General features: G+C 37.1%; 2 protein-coding genes across 2 annotated transcripts; one reads left to right on the forward strand and one right to left on the reverse strand.

Annotated features, from left to right (window-relative positions):
* Window positions 1–1,436: 1,436 nt before the first annotated feature.
* sod2 (superoxide dismutase 2, mitochondrial) lies at window positions 1,437–4,044 on the reverse strand. The gene is made up of 5 exons (XM_016293810.1): window positions 3,946–4,044; window positions 2,930–3,132; window positions 2,416–2,532; window positions 2,116–2,295; window positions 1,437–1,821 (listed from the first exon to the last, which is right to left on the reverse strand). The coding sequence occupies exons 1-5, from the start codon at window positions 3,972–3,974 to the stop codon at window positions 1,676–1,678; spliced, it is 675 nt and encodes a 224-aa protein (XP_016149296.1). The 5' UTR covers window positions 3,975–4,044; the 3' UTR covers window positions 1,437–1,675.
* Window positions 4,045–6,441: 2,397 nt separating this feature from the next.
* Window positions 6,442–12,845, forward strand: LOC107601562 (pre-mRNA-splicing regulator WTAP-like). Its single transcript, XM_016293799.1, has 8 exons — window positions 6,442–6,669; window positions 7,492–7,529; window positions 7,619–7,674; window positions 7,768–7,826; window positions 7,972–8,099; window positions 8,665–8,843; window positions 11,387–11,541; window positions 11,653–12,845. Exons 2-8 carry the CDS (start codon window positions 7,500–7,502, stop codon window positions 12,300–12,302), a joined length of 1,257 nt encoding a protein of 418 aa, XP_016149285.1. The 5' UTR covers window positions 6,442–6,669; window positions 7,492–7,499; the 3' UTR covers window positions 12,303–12,845.
* Window positions 12,846–13,062: the final 217 nt, after the last annotated feature.

A 13,062-nucleotide genomic window follows, 5' to 3' on the forward strand; every position in this document is an offset into this window, starting at 1 on the left:
CTCTCAGTTGTATGACTCAGAACCTAATCGCATTAAGTTGCTAATAACTAATTTCACGTTTCATTAAAAGTGAATGTAATTGACACAGAAAGGAACGTCAGTGAGGGAATTCATACTCAAAACAGGCTGAGAGTGGGTGTATGAAACTCAATTTGTCTTCAACAGCCTCATGGGTCATGTTTTTGGGGCTCTAAGTTAATAGAAGTTCCAAACTGCTCCAAACACATGGACTCACAGGACGTCCTCTGGATCAAAAAGCTTGGTCTGGCCCATAACAAAAGGAAAACTCAACTGCTAATGTAATACGCCAAAAAGAAAGTGCATAAACCTGCAGGAAAAGAACAAAGGCACTTTACTGGACTCTAAAGCCATCCTAATGTTTTCTCTGTTTTTTTTCATTTTAAAGGAAAGAACAGTTGAAATGCTTTACAAATGAGAGCGTCTGTCAGGACAGACTCATAACCTGCCATAACAAAATATGAATCAAAAAAGAAACTTGCTTCTTGGTCACTACATCTCCAAAGTGCTTGTGCATGTGCTTTGAACACCTTGTGAATTGCGGTCTCACAATATAAATGAATGCATCGGTGTTCACATCAACAAATGAAGATGTGAAAACACAAAGCAGCCAAAAAGCACACTAATATGCATGGAAACATGGCGTAGAAATGTTTTAAAAACCAAGGTGATCTGGTGTCTATATATTAATTCTCAACTGAAAATAATAGTAATGCAACAACAACAATTTGATCACAAAAGCCACAAGAGGGGCACTTTTGATCATATACTAAAGAAAAGAGAAAACATCTCTCAGATTAAACGAAAAAAGGCCACTAGAGTCACTTTACTTTCAATTGATGGAAAAATAGTTATGGGAGAACACAGTCAAGTTATCTAGCCTTTCTTGCAAAGCCCTCCTTACATTTTAAACCTGCTGGTATTTGGCACCCTCTGCTGTTCCTACAAGGAGAAAACACTTCATGCACTGTTCTAAATGAGTAACACTGGGAAAGCATCTGTTATCAGTCTATTAAAAAGATCCCCAAGTAATTTAACCAGTACTAGTAGTAGTCTAGTAATTCCCAGTCTCACTGCACTGAATGACATGCTTTTAACTTTAAAAACCCTTTCACGACAGTTTTATATGACTTTCCCATTCACTGGGAATTTCTTTGAATTGATTTATTTTACCAGCCAATGTTGTCAATGTTGACTCTTTTATTGAGCGTATCTGATTTTAAACATCAGACTAATTATAAAACACACAAGTTACAACATAACAGAATTGAAAGACTGACTGCAGTCATGTATATTTTAATAAATACTATTCATTTTTTATAAGTAATATTAAAATATATGTTTTATAATATTAATATTTAATAAAATGTAATTTAGGTTTGAATAAAAAAATAAATCAAGAAAACACAACAAAGACGAAGTTCATATAATCTTTTAATTTTAATGTACTGAAAGCATGAACGTACATATTCTCGATTTCGACTCAACAATAAATCAAGCTACGAGTTACAATGCACAATTCTGCATGGAAAATGAACTTGTCAAGAACCTTACCACCTCTCTGGAGTTAGGTTTGGTGGTTGTAATGTGGTCTATTTGTGCGCTTCAAAGGTCTAAATGGACACTGTGTTCCTTCCCCCCCCAAGAGTGGTGCAATTTATTTCTTCGCAGCTTGTAAACGCTCGCTGACATTCTCCCAGTTCACAACATTCCAGATGGCCTTAACATAGTCCGGTCTAACATTCTTGTACTGGAGATAGTATGCATGCTCCCAGACATCTATCCCAAGTAGTGGGATGAGACCTAAAATTTAAAAGGGAAAGAGAGAATATTAAAGCTTAAAGACTTTAACAGCTATAAAAACAGATGCTTTATTTCGCTTTGGAGTCTACCAGAATATTGCTTTATCTTAAACACATACAACTGTTACATATACGGATCTATGGATGACTCTTGTGAATAAGTTGGAGCTTTTTTTTGTGTATTACATGAGGGTCTTGTTAAGAGTGTATGAAAAATTACAGTGTGAACTTTAGGGATTTATACCTTTACTACCAAAATAGATCTATTCTCTGCTATTCATTGTGGAAGAGTTACCTGTAGTGCCCTGCAAAGGGTCTTGGTTAGCACAAGCAGCAATCCTCAGTCTTGCACTGTCCTTATCAAAGCCCAGCCAGCCCCATCCTGAGCCCTGAACGGCCACTGTGGCAGCTGATATCTTGTCCTTCATCTTCTGAAATGAGCCAAAGTCACGCTTAATGGCTTCCAACAGCTCACCTGCAATAAAAAAAATAAAATACATCACATACAACTATATCCTTCATAAATGACAAATGAAATAGCAGTATGAATATGTTCAACATCTATTCATGTGTACAATGAGAGAGTGACTCCTACCCTGTGGTTCTCCTCCACCATTTGGTGACAGATTTGTCCAGAATATGGTATGATTAATATGGCCACCACCGTTAAATTTCATAGCAGGCTGAAGGGAGACTTGAGTTGTCACATCACCTGTAACACAACAAGGTCAAACCTAAATACTTGTTATATGCAATGAAGACATTTCAGATAATATGCTAAGTCCTTAGAATGTAGTAAAAGTACAACAGACTTGACTTAGTCTTGTTTTTCTTTTCCAGCGAAAATATCCCTAAGAATAGTGGATAAGTTTGCTTGAATTTGTGCAGTACCATTTCATTATGGAACATTAATGAAGTTGTCAGTGTGAAGTGATTGACCAGCCAGACCTAAGATGTTTGTTGGTGTTGGGCAGTCTAATTTTTACCTAGAATCCCACTGTCCTGTCTGATAACAATCGTGACGGACAGCAAAAAAATAATAAATAAAATTATAATGTGGAGCGTGCACCAGGCTAAATCATTTTAAAAGCAATCTCACTTGTACTCACCCTTGGCCAGTGCCTCTTGATATTTCTCCTCAGCGACATTGAGGTTGTTGACATATGTTGCATGGTGCTTGCTGTGGTGAAGCTGCATAATCTCAGCACAGATGTGAGGCTCAAGTGCACCATAGTCATATGGTAGGTCAGGCAGTGTGTGCTTCTGTCTGGAGGCCACAGCACCCAAGATGGGGTTCAAGGTGGCAGCACACCTGGAATCAACAACAATGAAATAAAAATGATTAAATAATTGAACTATTTAGTAAATAATTAAGTAAATAAGCACTGCAATAAAAGTAATGCAAGATTTTGGATATGTTGCAAGATATGTTGGATTACTGTGGTGCGCTCACACAGGATTGTTGCTACATGGCAGCAGTCAGGTGACCAGAACAGAGGTTTTCAAACTGGGGTCCAGGGATTTTTTAGGGCCGTTTAAAAAAAAAAGAAGCACATTTCCCTCACACAATAAAAGAGGTTACTTAAGAGGTTAAAAATTAATTAATAAATATTGTAGGTGTCTTTACACATATATAGAATAAAACTGACTGTGTGCCAATGTAAGTATGATTTTATAGTAGGCCTGTTTCCAACAAAGCTACAGTGAGGTTGATTTGATTGAGTGTCTTCTGATAAAGTTTATTATTATTATTGTCCCAACAAGTTTGTATGGTTAGTTCATATAGAATCTAGCTGTACACATTTATTAATGGATTTGATATTTAAAACAAGCTAAGCTATTGTTTGGCAGCCTCAAATCGACTGCGGCTCAATGTAATTTCATGTACAAAACTCTAAATCAACACATACACATCTATAAAATCGATTTTCCATACCACTGATTAAAACTGCACTCGCAATATCAGTTACGCAAACTATTATAGTCTGATGCTGTTAGCCTGGTCACTACCAAACACATAAAAGTGCGCAGTTTATTCATACCGCCATTGATTTAATAATTAAAAATGCCTGGTTATACAGTTAGCTGCATACAATTTGAGAGCTGATTCAGACTTTATCTTTACCTGCGGACATATCCGACCCTGCACAGCATGCTAGTCCGTCATATAGCGCCACACGCACTGAATTTTAGCTCTACAGCCTGCCCTTGAAATTTCAACTTCAACTTGAACTAGAGCGTACCATTATTTCAAAATAGGTGTCAGAGGCAAAAATATATGTCTTTTTCTCGTTGATGAAGGACAACTTATTAAACATTATTTACTAGTGAAATATTAGATCAGTGTGTTTTAAAAAAATAATTAATTTATATATCCAGATGAGCGAGATTTGTGTAAGTTAAAGACGGTAAAAAAAACGAGCACCCCCTGTGCCAATTGGTACAATTCAGCCAGTCGTTCTAGGCCTTGCTTTTACAGCGAGTAGTCACTGAAACAAATGGCTTCGTTTCAGAACATATCATACATGATTTATAACGATTGTAAATTGTGTTATATCTCACATTACAGTACAATGAATTGTTCAACGTGGATTAATACTGAAACAAATCCAAGAGAAAATTAGCTGGTGGGTTAAGAATTACACAAGCATTCTTATGACGAATGAAGACATAGTTAGCTCAAATGTAAAGTAGAATATAATGCACTGGTTCATGGATGTAGATGGTAAACATGTTAAAGGTAACAGTAACATTTAAATGTATGTGTTGCCAGATCCCACAAAAGAAACACGGCCTCTAAAAAAACAAACCAAAAATGAGCGACCACTTTGGGGAAGTACAAACCCCGGACGAAAGGAAGTAAACCAAAACAAATAAAGCAATTAATAATGTCATATGTGTGGCCAAACAGTAAGTGGGTGTATGTGACACACAGAGCTGGATAGTAACTGATAACATGCAATCTGGATTACGTAATCAGATTCCAAAAATTAAGTACTTGTAATTAGATTAAATTACATTTTAAAATACTCGTAATCAGACTACAATTACTTTTTTATTGATTACATAGGCTACCTATTATTCACACAACAGCAATAAATGATTGATTCTCCCTAATTCCTTTTTTTTCATCTTTTAAATGTTCCTTTCTAAAATAGCCTACCGCTTATGTACACTCAGAAATTATTTTTTCTTTCAAACACATTAAAATGCACAAATTCACATTATTTCTTATTTACGTGTAATGCAGGGATTCCCAAACTTTTTTTTTTGTCAGCTAAATCTCTTTCACCTAATATATTTATTTGAAGTCCCCCCTAAGATTTTAAGGTAATAAATGAATAATTCAGTAACACTTTTGCATGCTCACAGTTCTGTGGGGGGGTGTTAGTAAGTGCTTTATTTTGATTGTTATTCTTTTAAAAATTATTTATTTTACATTTTTTTTGATTAATTATTAGCTTTTCTTTAAATTCAGGAACCCCCTGCAGTTCCTTCACAAACCACAGTTTAGGAAACCTTTACGTAATTTAATGTTTAATGCACTTCATTATGTTATTAACAACAAATGTAATATATTTTCTTTTTCTCTGCATTTTTATATGGTACAAGATTATCCTATTTAAATCAATGTAATAAAATGAGTTAGGTCAAAAGTAATCAAAAAGTGATTATATTACCTAAAATATGTAATGTAATGGATTATGTTACTAATTAAATGTTTTGTCATTTTCAAACACATTAAAATGCACAAATTCACATTATTTCTTATTTACGTGTAATGCAGGGATTCCCAAACTTTTTTTTTTGTCAGCTAAATCTCTTTCACCTAATATATTTATTTGAAGTCCCCCCTAAGATTTTAAGGTAATAAATGAATAATTCAGTAACACTTTTGCATGCTCACAGTTCTGTGACGTTGGTTAATGGTCACATGACATGCAGGTAAAACAAATTATATATATATATATATATATATATATATATATATATATATATATACACAGTTTAGGAAACCTTTACGTAATTTAATGTTTAATGCACTTCATTATGTTATTAACAACAAATGTAATATATTTTCTTTTTCTCTGCATTTTTATATGGTACAAGATTATCCTATTTAAATCAATGTAATAAAATGAGTTAGGTCAAAAGTAATCAAAAAGTGATTATATTACCTAAAATATGTAATGTAATGGATTATGTTACTAATTAAATGTTTTGTCATGTAATTTGAAATCAGTAACGGATTACAGTTTTCAAGTAATCTACCCAGCTCTGGTGACACATATATTTACATTTACATTTACCAGACGCTTTTATCCAAAAATATTTATTTTATTATTTGCCACACTTCATTTGTGTTACAGGGATCAATCATAACACAACGCGACAATTTTTGTAATAAGCCAATTACTGTTATCATTATCATCATCATTATTATTATTATTATTATTATTATTAACAGTTTATCAAGTGAACACATTTACCTTATGTCCAGTTTGCTTTATTATATTGTGAACTGCTATTATATGAATATTTGTATTTTTTATTTATCTTTTAAGTTTGTGAATACTCTGTATTAGTTGATGGAGACCCGATTCTTACTCCAGCGGCAACATGGCAACACTGTGTCGGTGTCTCCTCCCCCTCAGCGCTCGCGCGAACACACTGATGCTGTGTGCGGCTGAACATCGCGCACACGCTGGTCATGGCGGACGGACTCCCCTTCGTCTAAATAAAGAACATAGCCTTTCCTCCTCCAGAGAAACTCATTACTAAACATAACTGCGTAAGATATCATATTGGAAGAAATACGCGTCATTCTGGTCGAGGTGAATCGGGTCTGGTAAGTGTTAAGGGATATATTTCCTTATTTCAGAAAAAGTGCTGTTTCTCGGAGAGGGAGAGTCTCTTCCTTCTCCGCCATTTTGTGACAGCGAAACTGCTCAAAGAAGGCGCCGGCACATTTTTATTACTCCACGTCGATTGGCGGTAATTTATTGACTTTATTTTAAGATGAACATGTATTATCGGATACGTAAGTGTCATATTTTCCCCGGCAGAAACGAGCTTCATGAGATTGTATCAGAATGGCGCGGTTGTTTGCAGCGCAGAGCATTTAGCATTTCAACTCTTTAAACAGGCGAACTCGTTTTCCCTGGAAGATAAGCTTATTGTTGTTTTTTCGCACAAAGATAAACTAACTGTTAAAATTATATGGAGGCCGATAAGATAACGTTGCCATTTCGTTTATAAAAAGGTTAAGTGTGGAGACGAAAATGCATGAAATGATTGATCAGCAACGTTAACGTTAAGCCCGTGTAATTTATCGGTTAGTGGAGCAGTTTCGTTTTCAAGCGATTTTTTTCTCTATTTTCGCTATGTTTTTATGATCATTTGTCGTTTAAATGCACGACTGCGAAGACTAGATATAACACACAGGCAAATTCTTCCGCTGTAACGTAACGTTACGTTAATTGTTGCGATTATGTAAAAACGAGCGAATCTCTTGCCTGGTGGCCTATATTTGTAATAGCACATGTGTAGGCGTGTGAAATCCACGCTACTGTCTCTAGGTCTTTGCTTCATATTATTGCTTGGAATGTCTGCGTATCTTTGAGTCGTTTGCGTTCACTGGATGCTTGATTTGTTCTCTTGTCTTTCACAGAGATCAGAATGACCAATGAAGAACCTCTCCCGAAGAAGGTGAGCTCATTGACGCAGTCTAATCTGATTATACCAGTCGCTTTCCGCCAAACATGGTCTCTTTATAAGTCTTTATTATGTAATTGCAGGTTCGCCTTAATGAATCTGACATGAAGACCCTGACTCGAGAGGAGCTGTGCACAAGGTGTGTAGCCATTCTGTTGTGCAATAAGTTTTAAGAGTATGTATGTTGAGGCTTTACAGATTGTAATGCTGATTTGTTTTGTTCCGGGTGTAGGTGGAAACAGCATGAAGCCTATGTCCAGATGCTTGAGACGAAATATGCTGATTTAAACTGTAAGTTTGCACGTCCCAGATGTTCTGAATAATTATTCGTCTTGGGTGGTTTACTAAAGCAAAGAGTATTAGACTAGGTGTTATGTTGTGCAGAAAATAAAATGTCTATATCTAATACATCTTTTTCATGTTGAAATGTCTGCAGCCAATGATGTGACGGGCCTGAAAGAGTCTGAGGAGAAGTTGAAGCAACAACAGCAGGAATCTGCTCGCAGGGAGAACATTCTGGTGATGAGGCTTGCTACTAAAGAGCAGGAAATGCAAGAGTGTACAGTAAGTGTGTTACTATATCCCTTTTTTACTTCTGCTTTATGGTCAGTACTTGGAGGAAATGGGTCAGTTTGCTTTAATGATATGGAGTGTAGTAGATGTCCCACAGCTTGTGGATGTAGTATTTAAATGAAAGTGGAAAAGTGTAAAGATTTTAGACTCTCCAGCATTTAAACATGGGAACAGCAGACAAAAAGTAAAGCAAATGCATGTCGGTGGAGAATGTGGGATAGTGGATGACCGCAGAATTGCACCTTTAAGTGCAATTTTCCCAGTCAGGCCTCAGTTATGCTCATTTTGACAGTTGTTGCAGGTACAAGTGATGCTTTGAAAAGTTGTAACCTTTTTTTTTTAAAGTTACATTGTTATAACTGTAATATATTATATATAGTTATTAATTGTTGTAAAGGTCCTGTTTTTTTGAAACCGTTAAACCATTACTTAATAGTATACTAGCTTCAAAGCTAAAGAGTACATTTTTAAAAACTGGGCAACATATGCCTTCATTGACATTGATATTTGTCATTTTTTACATGCTGAGATTTTAATGGTCTCTCTTACCTTGCAGACCCAAATCCAGTACCTGAAGCAAGTCCAGCAACCGAGTGCGGCTCAGCTGAGAACGTCCATGGTGGACCCAGCCATCAACTTGTTTTTCCTCAAAATGAAGACTGAACTGGAACAGACTAAAGACAAACTGGAGCAAGCCCAAAATGAACTGAGTGCCTGGAAATTTACACCTGATAGGTAAACTAAAATAACTCCCCCCTCCAAACAAAAAGTCAAGACTTTCCTGATTCACCCCCCACCTTCTCCTCTGCAGGAGTGCAGATAATGGTGGGGGAAGACTGAAATGTTTTGCTCACAACGAGACTCAGACTTTAAAGCCAAAGCTCAGAACAAAAGACATTTTTCTTTCATATTGCCCTGCTATTACAAATACCGTAATGTAAAATCAGAACAAAACACAACAGTTTTGGTCAGGTGACACTTTTGTTTCAGCTTTCTCTCTCCCCCCACACCCCTCATGGTACAGAAGCCTGAAGGAATCGGGACTGTTCCTGAAGAGGTGGTCACATCGGAAACACTGGCCAGCCCATGTTAGAAAGCTTCCTGTAACAAAAAAGGCGGCGTATGAAAGACTTGAGCAAAGCGTTGGCTCTGGAGCTGATTGAACTGTAGCTTAAAGATCACTGATTGAACATTTAAAACATGACATGGCCCTACTAAATGTGTTGCAGAGGAATATGCTGCCCCCATTTAAACTCCATCGTAGATGCCTTGAGACTCTGGTTAAGACTCTAGAATGTAACACAGGGAGGTGGGAATGTAGTGCGATGCAATGAAATGGGGAAGAGTTAAGCAATCTTAAGACTTTGGGGCAGAAGCCTTTGTTATGATATAAGACTTTGGGGGAGGAATCAGACTTTCTGATCTGCAAAGACTTTGGTAAATGTTCATCTCACAGGTGCGACATACGGTACAGTGTTTCAAACCTTTTCTCTTTTTTTTTGTGTTCGTAATATTATACTTTGTTTTTGCTCTGGAAATGCACCTTGCGTTTACAGCAGTGTGGTCCAAATGAATTGACGACTTGGTAATCTTCTTAAATTGGCTGTTGCACTGCTGCAGATGCAAACATAATTGTTTTTTTCAATGTGAATGCAAATGTGCAATGTGTGTTAGAGGAAATTATTCAAGCTGTTTAAATGTTTGTATATAATAATTTGTATTTATCTTGTGTACTTTTTCTAATCCACTTTTTATTTTGCGGTCACCCAGAGAGGATTTCAATTTTTTTGTTAATTTTTCTCGGGTCAAGTTGAATTCTATTGCAGGTTTTTTGCTCAGTAGATATTTTATAGCGATTATTAAATTTTTATGTTAAAGTTACATTTACAATATAAGTGATTCAGGAGTAGTTTTTGAGCTTCTGCTTTGCAAATCTATGAAAACAACTTGGGGTAAGGCAATTTTCTTTGCTACCAAGTCTTTTTGAAATATTGTCTGCTTTAAAGTGGCATTATATAATTCATCAGAGATTTCATTGGAGGTTTGCAGCAGATTGTCCAGAAAAGATGGTGAACCAGTTTAATGAGATCTATATTTGACCTCACATTTAACCTCAAACTACTTTTAATGTTAAATACCTGCATTTGCTCTGAAATTATTCCAAGTCAGTTAGTTTGAGGACAGTAGCTATCTTGCTATATTACTATCTTACTGTATTTGGCACCAAAGCACCCTAGTGACCATTAAATTCAAAGTTCACCGGTACTGAAAATATCTTTATGCAGTATAGTACAATACAGTACAGAGTTTTCCAGTAGATGTGGGTTGCATTTACCTACCCCTAAAGAGAAGAGTAAAATATGCTGCTGAATTAAATGAAGTGCTCTGGCACATCCAGCTTTGCAGTTATTTTATCTCAATGATAATACAAGAAATTGCGATGCCTATTGCCTGGAAAGTTTCAAGCACTTTTTTTTACCTTCTGTCATTTAGTACAAGACCAGTCACAATAACATTAAGTCTCAGTTGATGCAATTATTGCTTGGTTGCTCATAGCTGGTTTTAGATTAACAGGTAGGTACTTTCATCTGTGATCATCTCTGCTTTTAGATTTTAAAATGAACTTGGTTTTGCAACTTGTTCAATGGCCTATTGGAATGCTACCATACTAGATATGTTCAGATGTATTGCACTTGTTGGTTTAAGTTGATTTGGTTTGATAGCTGTTTAACCATCTCTTCCCAGAATTGTTTGAACCGTTAGTTGATTTTCTTGATTGTCGTTGACTGTGTTTACATGCACACCAGGAAACTGCTTATTGCAAGAGAGCTGCCAAAACGTAATTGCGTTTACATGTGCTGTGTTAGCAGTGCATTTTTACACTGCATATACATGTAGCACGATTGGTAATTGGCTTTCCCCACTACGTTGTTACTTTTAGTTGTCTGATCTTTTCCACTCACATGCACTCTTTAAAAAGCTGTGAGAACACCGTCACATAAGGCTTAATCTCTTGCAGAAATCCAGGCATGTTAAACCTCTTAGTTTGCTTTTACTAGTTTCAGAATACCGCTTTCTGCAAAAACTATACCATTTTCTTAAGTGCATCTAAACATTTTTTGCTGGTCAACCGTATTTACCAGTGTGGCCATTGGGGAGTTTGTTGGAAGCTGTTTCTGGTTGGTTAAAGTTACCACCCAGTTTGTAAAGGCAGTGACCACTTGTGTCGACCCTGTGGCCATGTTCACGATGTGATGTTAGACTTGTTTCCCTTGCAGCCAGACTGGTAAGAAGCTGATGGCGAAATGTCGCATGCTGATCCAGGAGAATCAGGAGTTGGGCAGGCAGCTGTCTCAGGGGCGCATCGCCCAGCTGGAGGCCGAGCTCGCCTTGCAGAAGAAGTACAGCGAAGAGCTCAAAAGCAGCCAAGATGGTGAGCAAAACCCTTCTCTATTCATCTAACTCCATTTATGGTACGTTTTTATGGAACTTAAACTCACTCTTTGTTGTCTGTTTTTGTACCTTTGCAATTTATGTGGTCCAGAGCTCAATGACTTCATCATTCAACTGGATGAGGAAGTGGAGGGCATGCAGAGCACCATCCTGGTTCTTCAGCAGCAGCTGAGGGAGACCAGGCAGCAGGTGTCTCAGTTGAACTCCCAAGGCACTTCTAGTGGAGCTGGTCCAAGCAGAACTTCACCTTCGGCGGCCTCTGAACCTTCCATTCAAAGCGAATCTGCAAACGCCATCGGCTCAAACGTTGCGAAAGACTGCGGAAGGGTTTCCAACGGACCCTCCAACGGGAACTCATCTCAGAGGGGTGCATCTGGGGCTAGTCTGTATAGGGAAGCGAGCAGTGCAGATGAAGATTACCCACCATCGCCATCTGTCTCCAGCCCGTCTCATGGTGGCATGTCGAAACTTTCCAACCACTCAGAAGTTGCAGTGAGCCAGAGGGGCGGAGAAGGGTACGTGACTCAACTAAGTGCAGGCTATGAGAGCGTGGACTCACCAACGGGCAGTGAGACGTCAGTGACTCAGCACTCGAACGATACAGACTCCAATGCTGACTCCCATGAGGCCGCTGCTGTCTCCAAAGTCAGCAGGACTGCTGGTATGCGGCACAGCACTCAGAATGGCCTGGACTCATCTGCAGCAACAGTTGCCACCAATGCCTCCACAGGGTCTTTGTAACATTCTGAAAGTTTCGTTTTTTTTTTTTTTTAAGTCATGACAAAAAAAGGAAATCACACCTTCAGGCCAGTTAGTTCTTGTTTGAGAAATGGTCAAATGCATCACTTTTGTTTTGTACCCAACCTTCCATCACAACCTATTACAGTGCATTTGTGACATGTTCAAAGCTGATTACGTTTATAAAATGAGCAACATTGCGTTTGTATATTTGAATTCATTTTTTTTTTAATGAATGACTTTTAAACCATTTTTTTCTCTGTCAGATATGAACATTTGGTTCTGTACTGTTCATTTGCTCACTTGTTAGAACTCGGAAATCATTTAGCTACGTGTGATGTATCAATGCTCAATTAAGTCTTGAAGCTGCAAGTTCAGAGAGTCCTTAGTTTCCTGATGTTGAACTTTCCTTTTGTTCCTCTACATGACGAGAAAAAACATTTTGTTTGACTTGTGTGTAGTTTGAGATGTATCTTGTTAAAATCTGATTTCAATCCTTTTCATGTACTGACCAAATATCAATAAAGAATTTTAATATGACTCAAACCTTGCTTTGAATGAATTCTATTAAAACCATTACATCTGTTTATCAACATGTCTTCAATTTAATGCCTAAGCAGTCAAATGCATTTAAATCTGTGTATTTAGTGAGATTGTAAAGTGATGTTTGACATGTTTTTTATGTAAAGAGGCTTTTTAATTAAACATTTTTAGTGAAGTCTAGTATGCATAAGCAACGTTTTGCTGCCTTTTGTTAGCCATC

The sequence above is a fragment of the Sinocyclocheilus grahami genome, unplaced genomic scaffold (assembly GCF_001515645.1).
Source record: "Sinocyclocheilus grahami isolate Dianchi unplaced genomic scaffold, SAMN03320097.WGS_v1.1 scaffold15.1, whole genome shotgun sequence".
NCBI lineage: Eukaryota > Metazoa > Chordata > Actinopteri > Cypriniformes > Cyprinidae > Sinocyclocheilus > Sinocyclocheilus grahami.